Source organism: Falco rusticolus, chromosome 4 (genome assembly GCF_015220075.1).
Source record: "Falco rusticolus isolate bFalRus1 chromosome 4, bFalRus1.pri, whole genome shotgun sequence".
Lineage (NCBI taxonomy): Eukaryota > Metazoa > Chordata > Aves > Falconiformes > Falconidae > Falco > Falco rusticolus.
The window spans coordinates 35,185,003-35,210,385 of NC_051190.1; the positions used below are offsets into that span (position 1 = coordinate 35,185,003).

Consider the following 25,383-nt stretch of genomic DNA (forward strand, 5'->3'; position numbering starts at 1 on the left):
CTTCAAGATGCAGACCTGTAGTGAGTCCTATGAACGTCAGACTGCCTTACTTGTTAATGGATGAAGAGGAATTGCACAATATGGCTGCATTTGCCAAAAAAAATCATTCCTTAAAAGTTTAAGCTAAGCCAGGTCAGTGTTTAGATGAAAATAATTCACAATCCTAGAGTCACAGGTCCAGGTTTTAGTTGAAATGGCTACCTAGGTATGCATGCACAAAAGGTTATTTCCTCAAATCATTTAAGAAGCTCTATCTAGCTTAATTACTGACTGTGATTCTTGCATTAACTGCCCTTATTGTTTCTACTGACATCAGAAAATTAAAAAAAAAAAAAAAAAGGTATAAGCATGTAGAAGTTTGGGAGCTTAAGCAAAATGCATTTCTGAATTTTATTGGAGATAGAACACTGTAACAGACTGTTAAGGAGGGAATTAGATTAAAAGAGGCTGTTCAGTGTCTAAGCATGATATCACAAGTGAAGGTGACAAGGAGCCTGTGAAGTTTGGTGTGGATATCAGATCTGGAAAGAACTTTGGAATAACTTAACCCACAAGTTTTGGTTGGTTGGTTGGTGGTTTTTTTGTAAATAAAAAAAAAAATCTTTAAAACCAAATTTTTGTTCTTCCGTAGAATCAGAGGCCGCTACATTTATAGACTGCACAGCATCGCTGCTGTTTCAGAGGTATTAGTTTCTGTCATGCACAGGGGAAATTTTTTTCTAAGCTTTATCAACACGCCCCAAGGAGTCGGTTACGCTTTCCTTCCTGAGCGCCCTTTGTATCAAACCAAATCTTGGTGCCAGTTGATCAGTTTTCCGGAGGAGTGATTATTATTGTGTGATAACGTTTAGGAAAAGAAACCCCAAAATATTTGTTCACACTTGCAAAGACACCCTTTCAGTAGCAGCCGGTGTCTGATTCAGGACTGACCTGTGTGCTCCACATACTTCACGTGACATGTCGCCAGCATTAAGCACAAAGCATGTGCTTAACATTAAGCGCTTGGTGACTATTTTACCTCATCAGACTGCTCTCATGATTAATTGTTCTAGCTGGGGTGCAGACTGCCCCTCCTGTTGCAACAGCGTAGCTCAACACAGGTTAACCCACCTGTACGCTTCTTAGCTCCAAATACCTATGTCAGCTTAGATAAATGTGGCTCGTAAACTTACGTAAAAACATTTTTAAACAAAAAAAAAAATTGCTAACCTGACACACGTTATTTAACAAACTAGCATCACCATCCATGTTCTTTTTCCCCCTCTGTCATATTCAGGTTACACTGTGGCAGCTGAAAGTCCCTTTCCTCCTCAAGGCCCCTTCTTTTTTCCAAGTACAATATTTACAGTGCAAATTCAGCAAGGAGATATTTAACGGTAGGCTGCATAATACTTTATTTTTTTTCTAGAAAAATTATTAAAACAAATAAACAAATTAGGGGCTTTTAAATAAAGCTTATTTTGTTGTCACAAAGGCACTGTCCACTGGGAATCTACAGCTTTCATTTTGAGGCAACTTTTGGCTTAAAAAAATATCACAACATTTAGGAAACTCCAGCCAGGCTGTTATATCAGTATATTCTTCTGTTAATTTCTAAGTGAAGGTTGGAAGCCACGCTTACACTTACCAGTTCCTGTCCCACATAGCTTGAGAGTGCAACTGTTTCAGTCCCAGCGGGAATACTTTTTAGGCTTTCCAGCTCCATTTAATATCACATCATATATCACTCTCCACCACTGCCTCTGTTAAACATGCTCCTCAGGCAGCAAGCCTGCATGTGCACATGCAGCACTTTGCAGACCAGCCGGAATAATTTCCACTCCTTTTTAAGCTACTATTAAAGCGTATCTGGTTTTGTAAAACAGCTGCATGGGTTTGAAAGGAACTTCTTAGGGTAACTTTGATGACTGTTAAAACAATCCTGCTTTTCAGAGGATGTCCTTTGCACTTCATCATTTTATATTCATTATATTCCTATTTAGAAGCTAAGTTTGCAACTGAGAAAACACAACAAAAAAAAAAGTAGGGTGAACTACCATGTGAGCAACTTTCTGATAACAAGGGCAAGTTTCTTGGATTTACGTCCTCATGATCCTTTCCCCTGGCTCTGCTCCCACACAGTCACACATGCACGACGCTGATATGACACCGCTGCTGCCTTGCGGGTCCTGTGAGAGCTCTGCGTGGCTGCGCAGCAGCCCTGCACCTCAGTGGACACCAACCCTCCGATGGAAGTGGCTGCAGCCACTGGGACCGTGTAACTCTGTGGGCAAATCTGGTCTCCTCCAGCTAAGGGCTGAACCTGAGTCTGTACCAGATATTTCTGAAATGTTGCAGGGAAGAAACCGCGATGCTCTCCCCCTCTCTCCTCTTTGCCAACTGTTGCACCCGTGGTCAGAGCTGGCAGAAGGGGCTACAGCTCCATCCCACCTGCAAGTGCTGGTACTTCGACTAAGCGACAGCAGAGGTTTTCAGCCCAGCCTCCCCCCATAGGTATCCTTTTGAGATGCCAAGACCAATGTAACCCTCATCCATTTTCCCCAGGAGGGTGTATTTTCCAGAGAAGATAGGGCTGCTGATGTCAAGAGAAATTATTTCACCCAGGACTATGCTCTGATCCTTTGGGTATACACCATATTTAGTCTGTTGCTGAGAGGGGGTTGTTTCGGTATTTTGTATTTGGCACGTTGATGGGAATTCCTCGAGGATCCTAGCTTTCCCTTTTTGGGATGTCTCCATCCACAGGTCCACTGCACAAGGCTGTTGGCTACTAGCAGGGCAATGAGGAGGGACAGCCGGGTACTGAAGGTTTGGGGGGGTGAGGAAGGGTTGACGAGGACCAGATCTCTCCCTAACCCCTGCAGAGCTGGCTTCCCATGCCCTGTCCTCCTCCCCCCCGCAGCACACGGTGCCTGGCCACTTGTTCTTTCCACCGCATCCTCAGGACCATTCCCCCTCAACTATTTATCGCCTCTCTTCTTCCTTTTATGGACCGAGGGAGGTATTTCTTATATATGAAAAAGTATTTACAGTTCTTTCTCAGGAACTGCACACCTGATTGCAAAACAAACTTCGACAAATTCGCTGGGGAGGTGGGAAACAACCCTCTTGTCCCCAGGGGCCGAGGAGGCTTAAACCAGCCCCAGGCTCCAGATGTCACATAAACACACAGAATAACCTCCACCCACGCATCCCCACTGTGTTAGGAATAACCCTCCTCTCCCAAGCAACCCCTGAATTCAGGGACTTATCTTAGCTCTGAGACAACGCGCTGATGGTGGGTTGGAAGCTTTCCATGCCACACAGGACCACAACCTAACCTTGGTCCTTCTAGGCAAGGGACCACAAGGAGCAAGGATGCTATCGAGGCAGGAAGGAGTTAAAGGTCCATTTGCTCAGCCAAACAGTTTCAGGCTAGTAAAAAGCTAAATCTCTGAAGTTGTGAGTTAGGGGCACCCGTTCTAGGTTAGGGACACCCCTTTCATGCTTCTCTGAAAGCCAGAGCCAGCCTGCTTCCCTAAAAAGCGGCTGGGGGCAGGGGCAGCAGCCCAGGGTTAGGCCCTGCCAGAATGAGGTCCTTGGTTCAGGCTGTCTTTTTTAACCCAGGTACCGAGAGGATTTTCCAGCAGGACGCAGTTTCCAGAGCCCCTCCCCACTGACAAGATTCTCCTCCTCTATATAGGGAGGCTGCAAAGGCGGAGAGGACTTGGACTGTCCCGGCTGGTGGCTGTACAGGTTCCCGACTCTCCAATTCACTCTCTGCTCCCCTAATCGGACGCTTGTAAGTACCGCAGGGGCCGGGGGTCCCTGCTGGGGCTGGGGCTGGGGGCTTGCCATGCTTTGGGATGGAGCAGTTTGGCAAGATATTATGCTACTTTGCAGACAAAGTCAGTGAATTAACCTGTATGAACTGGAAATGGGAACAGACCCGTTATCAGACATGCTCCGACGTTTATCCTGATGTATTACTGATTGCATTCTGCTTAAAATGCATTAGAAACCACACACGTTTGAAAGCATGCACAGATGTTCTAGCCTGTTACTTACTCACTTCTAACACTGCTGCTGCTGGATCGAGCCTTAAAGATGCTGGCTGCAGAGCACCGGTTGCGCTCCAAGCCAGCAGCAGCGAAGCCTGCAAGTGCTGGGATGGCAGCAGGTACCCACTGCAATTAACCGTCACATGAGCATTCAGTAATGAAAAAACCTGGTAGCCTTAGCTGCTGATCTGGAAGTATTTCTACTTTGTCAGTCCTATTAAAGGAACTTAGTGCACTTCCCATGTTGTTAAAAGAAAGTATAAACAAATAAAAGTAATTGGTTGGTTAGTCACTTGTTCTTTAAACAGGAAAAATGCTTAAAAGTTGGGAGAAGAAATGGGAACTTTTTTACAAAAATGCCTTAGCATTACATATGCATATTTTTCATATGCTGGGAATAAATTTTAAGCAAAACTAATCTGATAATTCACTGAGGTACACTAATTCGAGTAATTTCAAATGTGACGTGCCTTTTTTTTTTAAAGGGAAAATAAAGCAACAAACTTTTAACTTTAGCAAAATACCGTGAGTAAATTAAGAGGACAGTAGATGGCAGCATAGAAAGCAGCTTCAGTGTCATCCCAGAAATTCACTGGCTCCTGTCAGACATGCACACACATATATATCTCTGTGTGTGTACGTGTGCATGCACACCTATGTAAGTGTTGATATGTATGTGAGAGGCATATGTGTATGCATAATTAAGAAGTATAAGGGAATATATAATAGAATACAAGGGAAATCAGAAGGTTTGCCATTAGTATTAAATACATACGTCTCAGTAAAACCTTTTCTGGTTTAAAACCAAGCCCACCTTCCGTTTCCCTCAAAGCTTTGCCCCGGCAGGCAGCTGGTGATGTGACACAGGACAAGACCCGCTGCGACCCAAGTCCCCAGCGCCCTGCATAAGGACTCCCTTCAGTTTAGGCTATAACGCTCCTCTGGCTGCCTTCGCTTAGATGTAAACACCGATTTTTATTATCTCATTTGCAATTGACACGCGAGTCCCTAAAAGGTATTTGTTTTGCATTTGTTATCATTACATTTTTGTGTAACAGCTGGGATTGAGGAGAACATGGCCATATATGGTAGCGTGCATGGATGTATGCGGAGGATCCTGGCTTTATAATTCACTGAGACTTATTAGTTGCAAATCTGTTGACTTTTAAGTATAACTTTGGAAGAAGCCAAGAGCCAGAGATAGCTTGCCAACTTGTGCAAAGTCCAGTTAAAGTATGGATTATTTATGAATTCTAATGAACATGCAGAGTCTGATTTACTTAATAGAATAACATTTGGGGGTATTTGAAATAGCTGTGTTTTCTAGATTAAGGGAATCTATCCCACATGATGCGATTCAAGTCTTTTCTTCCTTCTTTTGTAATTTTTGCAGTTTATAACACAGCTAATTAATACTCCAAAGAAATGGCCTAAGTAATTTAAAGATATTTCAAGTGTTTAATCAGAGTTATGTAGTAACTTGGATAAGCAGAGGTGAGAAGACCTGGTAGGAGACTAAAGCACTTGAAATTTGATTAGACTATATGGAGAATGCATTTTAAAAACAAAACACCCAACAACAACAAAAAAAACCCCCCACAAAACAACAAACCAGCCCTGTGAAATTCCTGCAAATATTCAACCATGGAAAAGGGAAAGTCTGTATTTTAAGACAGAACAACCAAAAACTAGTACTATGATACCTCAGTGTCCAGATGGAAACGTCCACGGTGAGAGCAATTATTTGAGGGGTGGTCCCAGTGACTCGTGGGGAGAGGCAACAGGCCAGGAGAGGTCGGCAGCAGAGCTTGTGACAAAGCTAACTGTGCTGGGGAACCAGTTCCCAAATGAAGATCACAAGATTAGGATTCACCCCTAGATTTTCTTTTTTTTTTGAGCAATGCTCAGTTGAGTAATTAAGTGCTGGAAAAGTAAACAATAAGCAACCTGGAAAGAACAGAGTCAAGAACTACTGCAGCCCAAGAAACGCAGTTTGGGTCAGGCAGCAGGTTACTGCTATGCTCTTTCATCAGAAACCACTTATGAGAGCAGGACTTCATTTCCGAAAATAATTCACATACTTGGTTATATGTACCTCTGTTCCAGTAATTATTCCCTGTGTGGCTGTGATAACCTTTTATACTGACATGCACATCCTGCAGAGGAAAGGAGAAGTGTCCTTTATCTTCTCATTAGGAGAAAAGCTGTCCCTCTAAGCTCTGACCCAGGAGGCAATTCTGCTTGGCCAATAACCTTTTAATTAAAGTGCACTTCCTGGGGATATTTATACTTTGTCCTTGGAATAACAAACTCTGGATGTACTGATTGCAAAGACAGCATTCAACTTCTGTCGCTGGCACGATAAGGGAAAAGACAGTGCAGATTAGCTGGATATGTCTGCAATGGGGCAGCAGGAGGAGGAACGGAAAGCAAGCTGTGGCAGTGTGCGTGCCCATGCGTACGTGCACTTGCAAGTTTTAGACAAGGATAACAGAGGGATCCAGTTCAGGGTAATCTGGCACATTTCTAAGGCAAGAAACTGTATATCAGTAGTATTTTTGTCATTGCTTTTCTCCCTCCCTTCCCAGGCTAGCTCACCTCCAAGTATACAAGTATTCACTCTTGTAGGTACGTGATTTGGGTTATCGGCCACCTAAAAGAGTGGATAAGAACCTCTCACTACCTCTTGTGTACGCAGGCTACCGGTCTCCGTTTCTCTCAGCCAGACCTACAGATGAAACCCAGGAAGTGGCTACAGGGTAAATTTTGCCTTCTCAAGGAATGTTCTCAACAGGCTGTAATGAATCTTTTCCCCTTGGCCCCATTTCCCCAGTATCAATTGTATGCTGGACCAGTGCAGTTCAGCCTCAGAGATGGACCAGAAGGTTCACTGCCCATTATTAATCAGAAAGCTTCAGCAGCTCATTAGTTCAGTGCACAGCACCTCACCACGACAAATCTAGTCCAGTTTGTGGAGCTCGTCTTCCACCTCTTCTATTCAGAAACCTGACTTTATTATTATTCTGCATTAATTAATATTCATTAATCGATCAGACTATTAATATTTATTAATCCACACTTCATAACTGCATTTCCTTTTTTACTACAGTGGTACTCAGCTGCCACACAAACTTAATCCTCAGCTTCCAGAGGATCAGTAATGAAAAGTTCTTTTTACACAAATCCACGGTTTCTCCTCCCTGTGTTTCAGAGGAGTTATGAGATCCAGCTCAGGCTGTCTATTCCCTGCTTCTTGTAGGGGGCCATGTTGAAACTAGTCAAGTGTAGTGCTTAGATCTAGGGGGTAAAAACCTGCATGGCCAAGCTCTGAAGTTCATGCCATCTCTCATACCTTCCAACCTCATCCTGCTTTCAAAAAACCTGTGTTTAAATAACAAGGTGCAGAAAGTTTTACGTGCAGGAAGTAGGAGAATATAGAGCACAGACAGAGCAGCTCTCCGTTTCACGCTGTGATCTGTGGAGGATGTTTTTGACTTAGGATGTAACAGGGAAAGGAATTTTCCCTTGGTCATTGGGCGACACAACAGCAAAGAACGTCTGGGTTGCCCGCTGCTGACATGCTTTGTAGCAGGCCAAGAGTTTTGTCTGTGGTTGGGTTTTTGAGGTAGATGGTCAGGACAATTCTGCAGTTTGATTTTCTCAGTCATTGTTCACGGACGGCATCAATGCAGCAGGAGCTGACCCTGTGAAACTCAGCTCTGCAGTTTGGTCTAATTTTTGGTGTTTCTGACAGCAATATGAAACTCCTATGGATGTGAATGTTCTGCCACTTGGCACTCAGCCACGGGCAGCATGATCCAACCTTTCTGAAGTTTCAGGATGACCATATAGCTCTCTCTTCTGGGCCTCGGGTGGACTGAAATCCTCCTCCTCCATTGCCGCAGCAGTTCCTCCCACGCTGCTGAGGCGGTGGGGCAGAGCCTGCCTTGTCTGGTGCTACTGCAGCTGGGGGAGCGATGCCATAGCAGGCTCCTGCTGCCCCCCGAGCTGCAGCCCCAGCAGCGGGGCAGTGCTCCCTTTGCTCCCCCGGCCCCCAGGCCCTGGCCCTGACGATGGGGCAGTGCTCCCTTCGCTCCCCCGGCCGGCCACCTTCACCCTGCGGCCGCCAGCTGGAAAGCTCAGCTGGAAAGAATACCATCTCCATTATTGGAACTGCGAGGCTCTACCAGCCCTCTTGGCAACGAGGGAACATTTTCTGCCTTAATCCACACAGAGGTCAAATAGTTTCCTCTTGCAGCTCTCTTCCGAGAATCCCCCGGGAGTGAGCGAAGGGCCACATCCTACCCCGCTCGCCGGCGGAGCCCCAGTGGAGGGGCACAGCACAGGCCGGCGGCGATGCCTGGGACCAGGCTGTCGGAGTCTCCCATCCACCTGCACCGCCATGCGCATCGTGTATGCATGGATGATCTGGGTGAACATGCCTGTTGGGTATTCCCAGGCAAGGCTGGTGGCTCTAGAACAAGCACATTTAGAGGAAAGCTATTTTTTTTAATTATTTTTTTTTTTTTTAGACAAGAGAACTGTTATTTAAGACTGGAGTTTAAGGACCTGGGGCATCTAATTTCCACTGAAAGTGGGATATCATCTAACGCTCTTAGGCACCTCTCAAATCCCAGTTTTGTTTTTAAGCTTTATGTCACCTTCTGTATGATCCATGCTTCTCTCTCAGACCCCTCACACAGTTTGGCCTCGCAAAAACCCATTAATCTGTGGGAAGGCTTCAGGGACAAATATTTGGAAACCAATCTCTGATACTCCCAGAGCACAGGGCGTCCGTTTGGCTACATACCACCGAGCTTGGTCTTTACAAATATCATTGTGCTTACGGGTTGATTGCTGACATCTTTAACAGTCCCTCAAGAGTCATGTTTGTTTGAATGCTTTAAATATTAAATTCATTCTCAATAAGGAAATGAAACAGCCTCTGTCTCCTAGAGATGTTTTTCTTGGGCACACGCTCTTCCCCGTGGCTCCTCCCCAGTTCCCCGCCTGCTCCACTGCATGGCAGGTTTCCCCGATCGCCCACCACTCTTCTCCTGCCCTACAGCAAACCACAAGCAGTCCCCTGCTTACTCCTTCCCCCACTTAAAGCTCTGTCCCCCACAGGACAGATCAGAACACTTAGGGAAGCACCAGCATTATCAGCATCGGTCTTGCATCTAAATCCGAGCTTCCAATGGCCAGAGCAGGGAAGAAGCAGCCAAACCCCTCCCCTGCTCTCACCTATGGAACACATACATATCCAAGTGTGATGCACAATGCTGTTTTATCTGTGTGCAATTGCATGACAAAGATGCATCGTCCTTCCAATTCGAGCATTATGGTTCAGAGTATCTAACAGCTGATGCCATTTTCAGGCTTGTTTTACTGCTTCTCTCTCTCTCTCATGTGGTTTACCCTTCATAAATGATCAGCTCCCTCTGTCTGAACGGTGGAAAGGGGATAACTAAATTACTTCTCCTTCACCAGCAGTACTGATAATTTTTTTCCATTTTTTCTTTTGACCCTTTCTTAATCTTATTCTGCTCCAAATGAAATGGTATTAGAGTGACTGGAAATAGTCCTTTGCAAGAAAGAAAAGTTCATTTCTGTCCTTTCTGGAACACAGCCTGGGAACTGTTCTTCTCCTAATTATTGCATTATTGCACTGGTATTTCAGTATGCGCCCAACAGTCTTTGGGTGATGAGACATTTTCTATGTATCTGAATTGAGTTAACTTTGTGACGGGCAAGAGATGAGGCTGCAGGAGGGCGTTCAGCTGGTAGCCTTGGTGCAGCCCTCACTGCACAGGCATCAGTCCTGCCTTACTCGTCTACCTGATCTTCGGTACAACATAAACAAAATAAAGTGATAAGCCCAGGTGTCCTCATTTGGTTTAGTGCCACGAAGCTTTTGATTTAGGTGATCTCAGACACAGTAACAAAGGAATGGGAATGCAAACACTGATGCTCTAAGGTATCTGAGCTGGCACCCAAAAGTATCCGCATGTGACACAGGACCTATAGTGCTTTGGATCTACCGCGTGGCAGATTTGACAAATGTCTTTTGCCTGGAACATCTCCACATTTGCCTCCCTTTAAAACAGAATATTTTGCTTCTTCAGCAGGTGTCTACTGAGTCAAAATGTCTCAAAAAGCTCTCAGCGATGATGAGAAATTCCTCTTTGTGGACAAAAACTTCATTAACAACCCACTTGCCCAAGCTGACTGGTCAGCGAAGAGACTGGTTTGGATTCCATCAGAGAAACATGGATTTGAAGCAGCAAGTATCAAGGAAGAGAAAGGGGATGAGGTGACAGTTGAACTGGCAGAAAATGGAAAGAAAGTGACACTGAGCAAGGATGACATCCAGAAGATGAACCCTCCAAAGTTCTCCAAAGTGGAGGACATGGCAGAGCTGACTTGCCTCAATGAAGCTTCAGTGCTGCACAACCTAAGGGAGAGATACTTCTCAGGTTTAATTTATGTAAGTAGAATCAAAACATATTTCCTACTGCATGCTGCCATGGTCCATCACAAACAAGGTGGATCCCACCCACTGTCAGGGATACAGTGTGTAACACTGCCATGCAGGTACTAACCCCTATGGCAACCTAAACCAAAAATGTATTTAGGTCACTTTATTCCTCACGACTCTCCTGCTTCTTTAAAAACACATGAAGGTTTCTTCCCCAGAACTTACTCATTCTGAAAGGATATTGTTGGCCTGGAAAGTACTCCCTGATGGCTGAACAACACCTCAGTGCTGCTGTTTGTGGGAAGGGAGGGGAAAAAAAATCCAACAAAAAACCCCAAACCCCCAAAACAATCAATAGGGGCTTTTGAATGACTTCAATGTAAACCTGAACAAGCTTCCAGTAACCTGCAAAAAGAACATATGGAAAAGCCAAACCATGCAGTCTTTTCTGTTCAAAACTCCCACTGAAGGCAGCTGACAAGTTCTGGTTTGGTGGGTGCTTTTGAGTAAAACCTTATGTTTGAATAAATGAATAAATGCACTGGAATTCAAGTGAAAGTACTCATATGCACCAGTGGGTTACTGAATTGAAGTCATGCATCCACTAAAGCCCCCCCCACGCCCCCGGCCCCGGCCCTCCCCTTGTCGGTCAATTTACAGATCAGACAAGCCTGGAAAAATGACAATCTTCTCTATGTTCATACAAATTAGGGCCAAGATTATTCTGCCTTCCTGTCCACACAAGTACATTAACACAAGTGTATTTTGAGATTAATAACCCTGTAATCTATCTGCATCAATGGATTAGCAAACAGCACAGCAAGCAAGCCCAGAAAGTTTCCATGGAACTCAATTGTTCTCTTGGATTTCACACAGAGGATCCCTATGCTGTGCTGTGGAAAAGCAACATACAGTTTCAATCTATGACAATTTTACTTGCGTGACAGACCACTGATGAGTGAAAGAAAGTACAGAGCTTAAGAAAGTGTTAGAAGCAGGTGTAAAGCTCTCATTATTAACACAAGGAGTGCTAAATTGGAAAGTAGGAAATGAAGCATATAGTTATATATATATATAGTACAACAAAGGAATTATTTAATTGTTATGCAGAACTTCAAATAGCTACACTCAAGATCTATCTTCCAGGAATGTACTAAAAAGCACATCATCAAGATTCCTGAAAGAAGCTAGACTTTCCACCTCTTCAGTATTTGAGTTTATTGGATTTTAAGTTTGCGGGTGAACATATGGACCTATATGCTATTATATCAGAATATGCAGCATCAATTACTAAAATAAAGTTTTTCTGAAAGCATTCTGCATTGTTGCAAGATCTAAAAAGAATTAGTAGAAGAATAGTGGGATAAAATGTGTGGGGTTTATTTCTTTGTTGCTGTTCTCAGCAACACCGCACAGATGTTCCAGGATTTCCAATATGTTTTTGTCAATTTTTCACTTTCTACAGGAAAAGAAAATTAATTTCCAAAACACAATCAGAAATGAAAGAATTTTTCATGGAGAAAAAAATGGAAGCATATCTGAAATTATTCTTTCTCAAGAGGCTAGATTTTAAGATTATCATAAAGTAACAGTTATAAAGAAATTATTTTTACTTGTATTGCAATAAGTTGTTAGTTATTTTCAATAACTAAAATCTGCTTAAAACTTCCCGGCCTTACACCATGCTGTCCTACTAGATACTTTAATAGCTTTCTAAAAAAATAGAGGGTTATTAAACAGAATTTAAATCTCATACACTTGCAAAACTAACTGCAAAAAGCCATCTCCTGGCTTTGCCATGCAATGCCTATGTTGCCTTCCTTGGAGTCCCACACATACAAAGCAAATGTGACCTTAACATTTCCCCCTTTAGAGCATCACTCATGCAAATGGGGATTCCCAATTTTACTACAGGAAAAAAAAGTCAATGCATCTGAAAAAAAAAAACCCAAACCCAAATCACCTGCCCTTTGCATTTATATTAAATAAAAAGATTCAGTGTGAAAATTCAGAGTGACTATACACTGGAAAACCACCCTGGCCTTTTCTTTCATCACAGATAATTAAGAAAGAAGGGTAAGCAGTGTGTTGCCACTACTTCATGTTTCACATTGCTCAGAGCAAACAAAATCCACCTTCTCCACACACAAATTAGGCCAAAAATGATTGTACAAACATCAATAAAGCAGCAAGGCTGCTTTGGTGGATCCGAGAGCAGAATCAAGCTTCTTGTGCCTGTATTCATAGGCACTACCAATTCAGTCTGCGCCTAAGAGTGCAAAATGCTTTCCTAAATACAGAAAACTACATGCATATTGGAACCGGAGGTGGGATCCCTCTGCTCAGACTCAGGCACTTACAACACAGGTGTGTATATCTGTGCCAGTCTCTCTTAAACACCCATCAGCAGCGGCTGTCCTAAGGATACACAAGCTCAGCACTCCTACGGACACCATCCTTAAGATACGCCGAATCGTGTTCTGCCACCAGACCCTCTAGGAAGGGATACGGCTGGGGGTCCCCCTGCCTGGAGGGTCTGTGCCCCAAGGAGAATGACTTAAGGCACAGCAACCTCAACCCCGCCTCCCAACCCCTTGCTTAGCCAACTGCCTTGCTGACCTTCAAAACATCGCATACCATGTCTGGTTTCCCCAAATTTTTGCAAAGCAGATGCCTAGAACTACAACCAGTGAAACCAAGAGGTCTTGGTCAACTTTCCCAAGGTGAGAGATAGGATCAGTCACAGTCCAGTTTGAAATGGGGATTCCTGAATTTCACCAGCTCAAGCTTTTGCCCTGCCTTAGTAACCCACTTCTCGTGCCCCAAAGGTGTGTTATGTGTGCCCGGGTGTTACAGCCCACCTGTGGCATGTCAGGCACATGCCTAGACATCTCAGGGAAGGATGGCCTACATTTGGCCTGAATTGGAAATTTACTCTCCTATTAATTGGCTTGGTTGGGAATGATTAGACGAGTACATAAAGTAAATGTATTTCTACTGAGAAAAAAGCCTTGCTATCCGTTCCTTAAGGGCCTTGGTGGTCATTCCAGGATAAAAAAAAAAAAAAAAAACCTGTCATTTTTTCCAAGTGTATTGTCCTGGCAGCACTAAAGTTCATTTTGACACAATTAGCAGTTTCATTCTGAACTCCAGCATCAATGAAAATCCAGCACAGTAATTGCCTACCTTCCACACCAAGGGGTTTAGCTTGGGGATGTTGAGAACTGGTGAAGATCTTGAGCCTGATTTTCTCATTATCTGATTCGAGACTGTGGTGGCACAGGCACAAACTGAAATAGTAGGGGAGGTCCTCATCACCGCCCAGAGCACCCCAGATGTTCTCCTGCCCAGCACAGAGCATTCAACCTGCTCCTGACTGCTGGAGGCTGATGGATGCTCTGGCCATGTGTGCTGAATTCCATATAAAGCGCTCAGGCTGTGCTGAGACTGTGTTGTGCCGTTCCCTATTATGGTCAGGAAAGGGAAATCCCTGTGCCCAGAGCCAAGCTTCCCAGATGCCATTTCACAGTCCTGCACTGCCGTGCTTCCTGCAGGAGAACCAAAGCAGCTTGACCCATCCTTGGACACAGCCCTGAAACCAAGGAACAGCAGCAGCCGCATGCCACAAAGTACTCATTCACCCAGCATGGCAATTAAAAAGATTTTTTAAAAAAAAAATCCAAAACTACTTATGCCCAAGTCAAACAGAGCATCATTTCATTATTTCATTTTTTTTAAACTGGCATGAGTTTAAACCTAACAGCCATAGGCCAGCTTAGATATCACAAAACTGCTGCAATAATAATCTCATAAGTTCCTAATTGTTTGGGGGTTTTTCAGGTGTGTGGGGTGTTTAGAATATTTATTTATTTTAATGTGAAAAACACTTGAAAATTGCTTACTTTTGGTAACTTTGTGAAATATGGCTCACCATCTATTATCATATGCTATTATTTATGCTTCAGTTCAATAACTGGTGCATTCCAAATAAAGTAAAATTATAAAAAAACAACTAACAAAACCTGGATGAACAGCTATCAGATGGTAGCCAATGTTCTTGTTTGTTTATGTATATACCTTCATTAAACTGTAAACAGACACCACATTTTTCCCTAAATTTCTTACAGAAATAGTCATGTAGAAAAGGCATGATTATTCTGTTAAGACAGCTATTTGGAACTTGAGTAATTTAAAGTACACTCATCAATCTTTATTGTGATATGCTGTTCATATAATTTTTTTTCCTTTTAATTATTCTAACATCAATCCAAGCTTCTTACCTAGGATTTCCGTGTACAGAATTTGACACCTACCTGAGCAGAGGACATACTCTGGTATGAAAATACACATACAAAGCAATATTATGAATTATTACAGTTATTACATAACCACAGATAAGGGTGATTCACCATGTACTGAAAATAACTGAAGTCAAGGAACTAACATCAGATCATGGTGTTTCTACAGATTGCTAAATTCACATACTTTCTAGCAAGTTGCTTATTAGAAATAATTATTTGTGCACTTGGAAACCACCCATACATGCACCTGCATTTGGAAATCACCGCATCATTTGTCACACTAGGCAGAATAAAAAAGAGTGTTATTTGCTAAAATCCTGTTAGCTCAATGCAGCAGATGCCTGTGTTTCCCAGGCTAGACACGGCACACGATATTAATTCCGGTTTTTATCTGAATTCCCTTGCAGACTTATTCAGGTCTCTTCTGCGTTGTGATAAACCCATACAAACAGCTGCCCATTTATTCAGAGAAGATTATTGACATGTACAAGGGAAAGAAGAGGCACGAGATGCCACCCCACATCTACGCTATCGCGGACACAGCCTACAGGAGCATGCTGCAAGGTAGGCCAGCTCAGTGCTACAGTTCTTAGAAATTGCTGCCCTCTAAAAGGGGAGAAAACACCTTATAATAACTCCACATGTGCTCCTGCAAGAAGTACAGCCAGAAAAGATCTGTTACGGAGGGTGACACGGGCTTTCTAGAAGTTTCAGAGGAATTCTTTGGCAGGAACGGCAGTCCACAAACACTGTGACTCAAAAAGGAAAAACAATCCTTTTACCCATCTGTGTCGAGGCATGTGGGAAGGTTTCAAAGTCAAGCAAATAGTTTTGGCAAATACGGGCATGGAAAATGCTCCCTCTCCAACAGTGGAGACTATTCCAAAGTTAGCTGCTAGCACTGCTGGGTCTGTCGGTGTCGTTCCTCTCTCCCTCTTCTCCCCCCAGCAAAGCAAATTCAAATATTGTTTCAGGGCTACTTTCATCAGTCTAATGAGTTGGAGCCCTGTTTTCTAACCACAATGGCAACAAGCAGCAATGGAAAAGCAGTCAGGCCCCAAATGGTGTGAACAAAACCTTCAAAATTCACAGTGCTCTCCCCTGCAGTTGCTACGGAAAAATCACAATTTAGGGATGAAAAGCCATAGTGATGAATGTGCGAGGCTGCAACACCTACAGACTACAGGAATGCGACTGGTTGCCATCTCGCAGCAACCTTGGGTGCTCTGGGGAACAAAGATTATAAGAACTTTGAAATTTAAATACCCTCATTAGGAGCCTGATCCTACAAAAATTCTGCCTGGTAACTACGGCTCAGGAAGTTACAGAGGCTTAGCCCTAAAGTTTAGGGCTTCCCAGTTTGGAGCTTAAGGATTTAAGGCTTCTGGGGTTTAAATCAGACTAGTAAAAGCAATAAATGGCATCTCAAAATTTCAGTTTAGCAACTAGATTAGTACCCGGTATTGATTTCTTTGTAATAGTTGCATACAGACACAGAACAGTGATTGCAAACCCACTGTGCACCGGCTATCACACAGTGTTTCTCCAGGCATACAGCGCATCACACTCACAAGGACTGCGGTACTCCTGTACTTGTCCTACTTGAACTATGAACCTGATGAATTTACAAGTAGTTAGTTTGGTATATCATAGCTAATTGCTATTTTCTAAACCAATATGTACACTAGACAAAGTCCCTCCTCACAATGAAAAACAAACAAAAAAGTTATCTTATATGTTTGTGCCAGGCCATTGAATCCACAGAAGTGTAACTGCCCAGCCTCAGGCAGAGATCTGCCCATGGAAAATACCAACCATAACCCTGTCATTTTGGTACAAGCAATATACATATATTATATGTATATAAGCAATATACATACACACACACCAGTAGTGATTGACATCAAAGGCATCAAAACAGGTCTTCTCCCCTAAAAGTCCTGAGTACTCATACATACCAATTGTAATGCTAACAAAATCCTTAGAGCTTCTGAAGATTAAATCCCTGAGGATTATTAAGTTGGTTACCTGATTATGACTTAGGCTCCTGACTTTAGAAACTTACGTTTTCAGATATGACTGTTCAAAATTCAATAGTTCAACTCTAAACCCAGAGATCTAGGTATCTGCTATACAATATCAACCTTTTTTTTCTCCTTCCTATAGCTTATGTGACATTACTTTTCTGGAGCTCTTCTAGTTCATTCACTTGAGTGCATCCCAGAAGGCAGAGGTAGAGTGCAGTAGAGGAGGGACAATAAAGCAACAATAAAAGACATTCTGAAACCAGACCTTCCTCGGTACTGTAGCAGCAGAGCTATTCACAAAGGCAGGCATATAAAGCATGCTTAGGACCAAGGGGGCAGGTGCTTTCAGAATAATAAGATTCAGTAAATATAATTTTTATGTAACTGCGGTTATAAGAAACTTACCTGGCACAAGCTCATCCCACTAAGCTGCAATCATTTATCTGTCTTCCAGACCATATCTTGAGCTCTGTGCTCTGCACCTAGCCCTGCTAGAGCTCCAAGCAGGCCCTGCGGTCAGAGCAGTCTTCTTTCCTCAGACCCTTTATTGAAGCAGCAAGCCTTGCAGGGGAGCGCTGCAAGGAGCTTCTGGCTCCTGCAGGCCTTTAGCAGAGCTCTCGTTCAGCTGTGCAGAATACAGCTGCTTCTCCCTAAAACGGCATGGGGAAAAACAGCTAGGAAAGGGCTATCTGCAGGAAAGAGAAAAAACCCATAATACTACAGCCTGTGCTGAAACAGGCGGATTGTTTTGGCCTGACAGTACAGGAGTTTTCAGCTTAACATGAAACTAGCATCAGCATAGATCGGCCTGATCTCAGCAGCACAAGGACCTCTTTCACTCTTCCTCTCGCTGACCTTCTCCTGTCCTTCCTAGCGTGCTCTCCCAAGCACCGCTGGAGCTGGTGTGCCCTCCACTGTGGTCACTGCACCCAGAGCAGCCTGGGTTCAGCTGTGAGTCCCAGGCTGGGTGCTGGGAGGAGGAGGCAGCAATAGTGTGTGCTTCTTTCTATTCACTTTTTGGGTGCTCATAATCATTTCCTGGCCCCACCAACTCTTGGGAAGCTTTTACACCTCATTATTCATGTCCCCCTTTGCAAAGAATTCTTCTTGACAGCAGAGAGGAGGTGGAGCACAAGTAGAAAGAAAAGAGGAGGGAACTGATCATCAGTTGAACCTTTAAGAGAATTCTCTTCCACTGCCTCCCATCCTAACCACCCACAGCTGGCACGGCAGCCAGGGAGCCGTCCCACAAGAGCTTGCATCACAAGCCCAGGACACCCACGCTTTACTTGCTTATTTATTTGCACATGCCATTTTGGAGTCTCTCCATCTCTGTAGAGGGCCCCAGCTGGTTTTAGAGCTGTGCTTTTGTTTGTAAGAACATGCTCGTGTTTTCTGTATAAAACTAAACCAAACCTCAAAATAACTCTATTTATTCAGCCAAATTATATTCACATTGGCGTGGTGAAAATGGGTGTCAACATGATTGTGTGTGCATGCACGCAGCACGTATAGACACAGAGAGCTTCATAGTTTTTGGTAAGCATTTTGCAAATGGAATATAAACAAAAATTCTTACTCATAAACATGGATCAGGTCACTGAATGTTTTCCTTGTGAAATTTCAGTATTGCTTCTTATCTGGGAATCTTGCATAGTTTCTTCTTGCCAAAGTAAAATATATCCTAGATTCACGAGACTGAAGAAATACATTCTGGTACTTCATGACCAGGGCCACTTGGCCAAGAGCAATCAGCTTGTTCAGCTACCTCAGGGAACCTTTATCTTTCGATCACTGGTCCTGTTGCAGGCTCATCATCAGGAAATCACAGCCCTTCACATTCCCACCCTCTCCTTTGTCAGCACAAACACCCAGCAAACCCCACAAGCCGTGCACACTGCATTCCTCCGCTTCAGAGACTGGCTCGGTTGATGTATTCATCAGGGATGATGTTTAAGTCCCTTCAAAGTTGTTCTGTTAATAACACTTAGCCATGATTAACAGAAATCAGATAATTGAACTTTCTTCCAAATATGCAGAAAAGCTGACATCTCACAGGAATTAACAAAGATGTTGGCTGGGCAAAGATAAAATTTCTATTTGACTCAAGTTGTTCTGAGCACCTAAAACCCTTTTACAAATCACAGTCATGCTGTCTCATGCTTAAGCTGGCATGCTGGATATCTTGTTGAACCTACGGATTACCACGTCACTAATGCAACTAATGATGGTTGCCCAGGCACAGTCACTGATGCTCGTTTCCAGCCAGAACCAGGGTAAACTTTATCCAGTTTACTTTTCTTTACTCTAAAATATTACGTGAATATAGCATTCCACGAGAGCATTTTGTGTGTCTGTCTGTCCCCAGGAGCTTCCACACTGAACTGGGCCCCCACTGGCTGTCTTTACAGACAAGCTAGCTGACCACTACTACACTTAGAGACTGCGATCATAAAAACTCACCCTTTACTTCTGCACCCACCTCTCTCTCCTGTGTTTCGGAGGAAGTAGCTCCCCAGGAGCACAACTGCCATACAAAGGGCTCGACCCCCGTTCCAACTCTGGCACTGCCAGCAGTAGTCTTCATGCAGTCATAACACAAAACTGCTCCAAGTGAAAACCATCCCTTGCTTTTTGCTGAATTAGTTTTAAGGTGAGTCATCCCGGTGCGCAGTGTGGCTGCACGAATGCTGGCCACAGCAGCAAGGAGAGGACAGTGCAGGCCAGGGGAGAGGAGCTGGAGGTGGGTGGATGACTTCTTCCTGCAGCACTGCCAGCTTCCAGTGATGATGGAGCTGAGACACTGGCCCAGTAAGGATGAGTAACTCTGCTGCCTTCTGCCATCTTCCCTGCATGCAGCAAACAGCAAGTAAGTGATAAACATACAAATGTGGAAAGCCACGTTATGTAGCAGCAATAATAGATACAAAGTTTTCCTGTGGATGATTAGGCTGTTATGAAGTTCTCTAGCAATAAATCGCTGTGGAGAAGACCCATTACAGAAGACAATTTATGCAGATTCAAGGTTATCTATTTTCTGCAAAGCCATTTTTATGCAAGCTTGAGTTAAAGATGGAAAAACAAACAACCTGGTAGTTACTGGGAGGTATGGGAGGGCAACACAATTCCCAAGAGCTTAGAAAAGGAGACTGCTTTGAAAAGCCATCTGTTTACTGTGTCCTTAGCAGGACTGTACAGAAATGTCCCCTTTAGGCAGTGTAGTTATTAACAAATGTAAAGAAGCACTAAGTGAGTGTTGGAACATGGTTTCAGTCTGTTTTTTTCCCTTTTATGGTAAAGCTGCCAACTTGCTGCTTCATTGTGATAAACCATCTGATTTTGTTTGTGATTAAGCAGAGCTAGCTGGTCTATCAAGAACAGGGGGACATATGATTCTAAAAGCAATCTGGAGGTGTTTGGTGTAAAAGCTAAGCAGATTCCAGAGAGGGAAAAAAAAAAAAAAAAAAAAGTGTCAACAGCATGCTTAGGAAAGCTGGTGGGGTTTAGAATGTAAATGTATATTTCTATGCTATTAAAAATTGAGGAGAAAATAAAAAAATGTCTAAACCATCTCATATAGACATACAGGGGGTCGATATGACAGTCTTCCAAGTTGTGTCAGATTTTTTGAAAAGGCATTAGCCAAAAAGACACTGAAATCCAGAAGACATTTTTTTACTTCTTAAGCCTCAGGAATTATGTTTAAGGCGTTTTATTCATGCAAGTCATCCTCTTCTAATAGATCTACCCACATAAAGTTGCAGACTCCCAAAACAGGGCACAGTCCTTGCTACATAGAATAAAATATTCCAGAACAGAAATCGGAGTAATCGAACAGGAGAGCCCTTAAAAGTAAATGGGATCAGTACCTGCAGCCCAAGTCGTAACAGGATAGGCTTAGACTTCCTGACACCTTTCATCTTTAGCATTGCAATTTGTTAGAACTGCTGAAGGAAACAGAGTAACGTCTGGAATTTTCCCTCCGTGAATGTGCACAGGACAGTTTGTCAGCATGAGGTTTGAGAGGGCAGGCTGTGCAGTTCAGCAGCGCAGGGCTGAAAGCTTTGAGACTCCATATGGCTGCCAAACACAAGGGGAGTTAGGAGATAAGTCCAGTGACCAAGAGAGGAGCTTGCAAGAATGCCATGTCTGTTCACTGACAGAGAACAGGAAAACCACATAGGTCCAAACCTGGAAGCCTTTCAGACTACATGAGAAAGCTGAAAGCAAATAATTTTGATTTTCCCTCCAAGAACCCCCAATAGCCCTCAAGCAGGTCGCAGTCAGTCACAAAGAGCTGCTTCACCCTAAGGCATCCTTACATTGCCAGCAACCACCCAGCAGCCCGACCCTGCTTTCCATTGGAGTCTTTACAGGACCAAAGACCCACTGTTCCCTCCTTTCCCCTCTTTTTCCCATTTCAGCAGGATTTGTTCCCTGTACCTGCATCAGGGTACTTGATCAGCTGGAGCAATCAAAGAAAGTCCGAAGAAATTCAGTAACACAGCCTGTTCTCTGTCCCAGAGGGAACTTGGTGCACCTTCTGACCTCCCCAATCATTCTTGTGCTCTTACATCCCAAGAAAGCTGCCCATGCACACACCCTCATGCCAGCCCCTGTGGTGGGCCAGTTTATCAGATACCTGCAGGAGGGGGTTTTCACTTACTGGGGAGCAGAAGAAGGGCAGCAATGGGCAGCAAGGAGTAGTGAGAAAATACTTGGCTTGGAGGAGACCAACTTTTTCTAATGTTCCCTGAGCTCAGAAATTCCACTGGCAACTCTGTATCAAGGAGTCACTTTTATTTTCTTTATGGTATTTATGGGTTTGTGATGCAATATCAATATACGCCCATGGTTTCTATTTACACAACAGTGTATTTTTAGCAAGAATTCTACCGTGTTCTCACTTTTTTAACTTAAAAGAAAGCCTAGCTCATATCCTGCAGTGAGAAATAAGCATGGCTCACAGCTGCTCTCCTCCCAAATGTTTATGTGGAAGAGTCCTGCTGTGCTGATAGCTGAGAAATATCTCCAATAGAAATGTAATGAGTCATTTTGCACCGATTTACCAAATAAAGCAGTTAAGTGGCACCATTTGCCATGTGAGTAATCAATAAAGCAATTAATGTTATAGCTATTGAGGAACTGGGAATAAAACAGTTGTTTAATATCAGTCCAAGCCATAGAGGAATCCTCTCCTGATTTTCCTAGACTGGCTCTGGTCCAGGCAGCAGTTACAACTTGCAAGCTTAATAGGTTGAATTTATCTCCATTATGTTTACACAGTACAGAAAGCTTGTTTATCTCACAGTATTTATTACACAGAGGGTCAGCGACGGGGGCAAGCAGTCAGATAGGTAGCCACACACACTGAGTAAAAGGAGGAAGGAGTTCATGCCTTAACCTCTGACCAGAGGCTCCACTGGGCTAACGCTATCTCTGCGTTCGATAAATAATGCCAACCTACACGGGAACACTTGCTTCTGCCTTGGTTTTCTGCCTCGAGTCTCAGATTTGTAAACTCTGCACACTTTCAAAAATGTATTTGATCTGCCTGGGAATGTACTTTCCTAAGTCAGAAGATTTTTCTACAGTCTCTACAAGGCAGCCTGTGACACGCTCACAGAAGGGCCAGCTTCAATGTCGGGGCAGGTTGCTCAGAGCCTTGTTCAAGTCCACTTCCAAATAGCTCCAAAGGTGGAGATACCACACCTGTCTGGGCAACCTGTACCAATGTCCAACCATTGCCACAGTGAAAAAACCTGTCCTACTTCTGAACTGATCACAGCAAACATGCTAGTAATGCATCTTCACATAGCGGGTAAATTGTAAAGCTCCCGTTACCACAGACTTTTCAGGAAGCCTTGCTTCAATGAAGCTCTACAAAACAGTTTAGTATTGTGGAGCACATTCTGAAACCTCAATGGGTGTCTATTATCCATCACAGCCTAGAGATCTTAGCCTGAGATCAGTCTTTTGGTAGAAAATCCTGTGTTAAAGTTCTGAAGGTAAAATACACTCCGAGTCCAGAAGCATAAGCAGGGAGGAACGCTGCAGGAGCCCGTTATGGAGCTAGGATGGAATCCTAAACCTCCCTGCAGCATACTGCACTCCGCTGCGCAGAAACCTCTTACATGCCTCACATTGTAGAAATGGAGCTTTTGGCCCACATTTTTGTAAATCTTGATCCAAAATATGTTTGATGATCCTGTTCACAGTAAAAACCCTGAAGAACTTACACACTTGTTGACATGCTCTTGTAAAATATGTGAAGTACCTTGTTTTATCTTATTCTTTGGAGGACATCTCAAAGCAATTACTTGTCCGCTTGATAAAAGTTGTCTCTCAGTCTGAAATGAAATAAAGCCTACATTATTCAGGTATTTGAACTGCTCTGCTTTCAAAATGCAAAGCTTTGCATGACCAGCTTAAAACATTTTAGTCTTTGATACCTTATCTGCCAGACTTTGTCTCAAGTGGGCTGCTAGCCATACTTCATAAGTGTAGTAAAATCTTGAGTTTCAGGTTAGAAATTTTCAGTTATAATCTTCTTAGAGAGAGCCTGATATTTTTGCTGTCCTCATTACAGTTCATCTCTAATGGAATTTACAAAAAATATTTTTGAACTTTTAACCTTTTGTTCGTTTTTTGTACAAAATATTTCCATTAGAGATGGTTATTTAAATTCAAGGGCAAATTAAATAAGATGTGAACCCCGTGCTTTTGACTAATCATGGATGGCCATATTTGGGGAGTCTAGGCTGTTCAGTGTAAATCCTTATAAACGTAAGTGCTTCTGTCATGACAGCCATTTTCCCTAATTAATGGATTTTTTTGTTTTATTCACAGATCGAGAAGACCAGTCTATTCTGTGCACGTAAGTAAACTAATCTGTTTAAATATATCTCAATATTACAATGTCTTTCTTTATTCAAAATTGATTCAAATTCTGATAGAACGGACATATTTTCGTCACCTTCAGTAAGCTTGAACTCCAGTCCTAAATCTAGTCCAGTAGATAAACCTGCTGACAAAAAAACAGGGATCAGTGTCACAGGAAAACTTGCATGCACAAACCTATTTCTTTGAATTGACTTTCTGAATTTAGAGATTTAAGAGTTTACAATGAACAACTGGGGAGTCTGGCTGTAAAACTGTGTGTAGAGAACAAGGGATTTTAACAGGTTCCTAGAGGAAGCTGAGGAACTGAGAAAACTGAGGAACTCAGAGCATCCCAGACATTAACTGCTTGTTGTTAGCCCTTGGTGGCTCACCACAATGTCCTACTTCAGTTGTTATTGCATAAAAGTGTGATCGTTCCTGTTCCTGCAGTTCTGTGCTGTTTGCAATTACTGCAGCGAGAACAGGGGAGACTTGGTACCTGCTGCGGCAGCGGCCACCCCGCAGCCTGAGCATGGGGCAGGCTGTGCTGGCCAAGGGGGCTCCGCAGCACCACACCGGCGGGACCTTTCTGCAGCCTCTACAAAATTGGTTTAGGCAATAGTGCCATACCAGCTAAGCCAGCCCTGTTTGGAACTCTCTGATTTTCTGTGTCCCAGCTTGCTGAAGGCCTGCTCCTTGAGTTCCTGAGCTCCTTAAGCCCATGCTCAGACAGCATCCGTGGGCAGGGGTCAGCTCTTGCATCATGGTCAGGCAGTGATTTTATTGCAATAAGCTTTGCTGCGCACAACTTAGTACTCCACAAAATCCCACTGGTTTATCATTCCTCCCTACTCTGCAAAACACTCATACTGTTGAATTGGACAGGGATCTCCTATTTGACTTTCAGATTTGACCATTTCTCCTTTCTTCTGTTGCTAGTTAGTTGGGTTTATTTACTTGAATGCCATCGAGGATGCTTTTGACATGATTTCATGTTTGTTGTAGTAGGCATCTTCCAGGTTTTCTCATCAAAGGTAGGATCTGATTCTGTGTAAATATTAATTATTTTTTGCAGAAGATGGCATGTGTAGTATTTACAGCAGGTTCATGCAGTGATGCTGTAGTCTGTTAAGTACTGTAAATACACATAGTCCCAGACTGAACAGGTTTTAGGTTACCTGTGAAAATGTGACTACTTACTGAATATATATTTACACTGCAGCTTTTAAAAAGCAGTGCTGCCAATCACCAGCCATACACTTACTTGTGAGTGCCACTGCTGACTGGAAAAAAATTATCACCTAAGAAAAAGTAAAAATTATATACTCTATCTGGTACCGTAAGGGCTAGCATAGCTCTAACCTCTGTTGCAAAAAGATTTCATTACATGGAGGTATATCAATCAAGAATCTGTCCAAAAATGCATTAATATAAAAAAGAAATCTAAAATTGCTGCATTGATGAAATAAAAATTGACCGTCACATTCTACCCAGGATGAAACATCATAGTAATGATGACTAATTTACAATATGTATTTCCTCCTTCTATTCCTGTACTTCAGTTTATTTTTCTATTAGTAAATCTTCAGATCTTCTTTTAACTTTGGAAAACCTATGCCTTTTTGTTAATGAAAATCCATTAAAGGATCCATGTC

At 43.1% G+C, this 25,383-nt stretch overlaps 1 protein-coding gene across 4 annotated transcripts in view; it reads left to right on the top strand.

Moving 5' to 3' along the window:
* The first annotated feature begins 3,611 nt into the window (after positions 1-3,611).
* Positions 3,612-25,383, top strand: part of MYH11 (myosin heavy chain 11) — a 61,781-nt gene continuing 40,009 nt past the window's right edge. The window contains exons 1-4 of one of the 4 annotated variants that reach the window (XM_037385658.1): positions 3,612-3,781; positions 10,166-10,527; positions 15,227-15,383; positions 23,696-23,723. In XM_037385658.1, coding sequence (XP_037241555.1) covers positions 10,186-10,527; positions 15,227-15,383; positions 23,696-23,723 — 527 coding nt within the window. In that variant the 5' untranslated portion in view covers positions 3,612-3,781; positions 10,166-10,185. The remainder of the gene's footprint in view (positions 3,782-10,165; positions 10,528-15,226; positions 15,384-23,695; positions 23,724-25,383) is intronic. The other 3 variants (XM_037385656.1, XM_037385655.1, XM_037385657.1) reach the window with 3 other exon arrangements.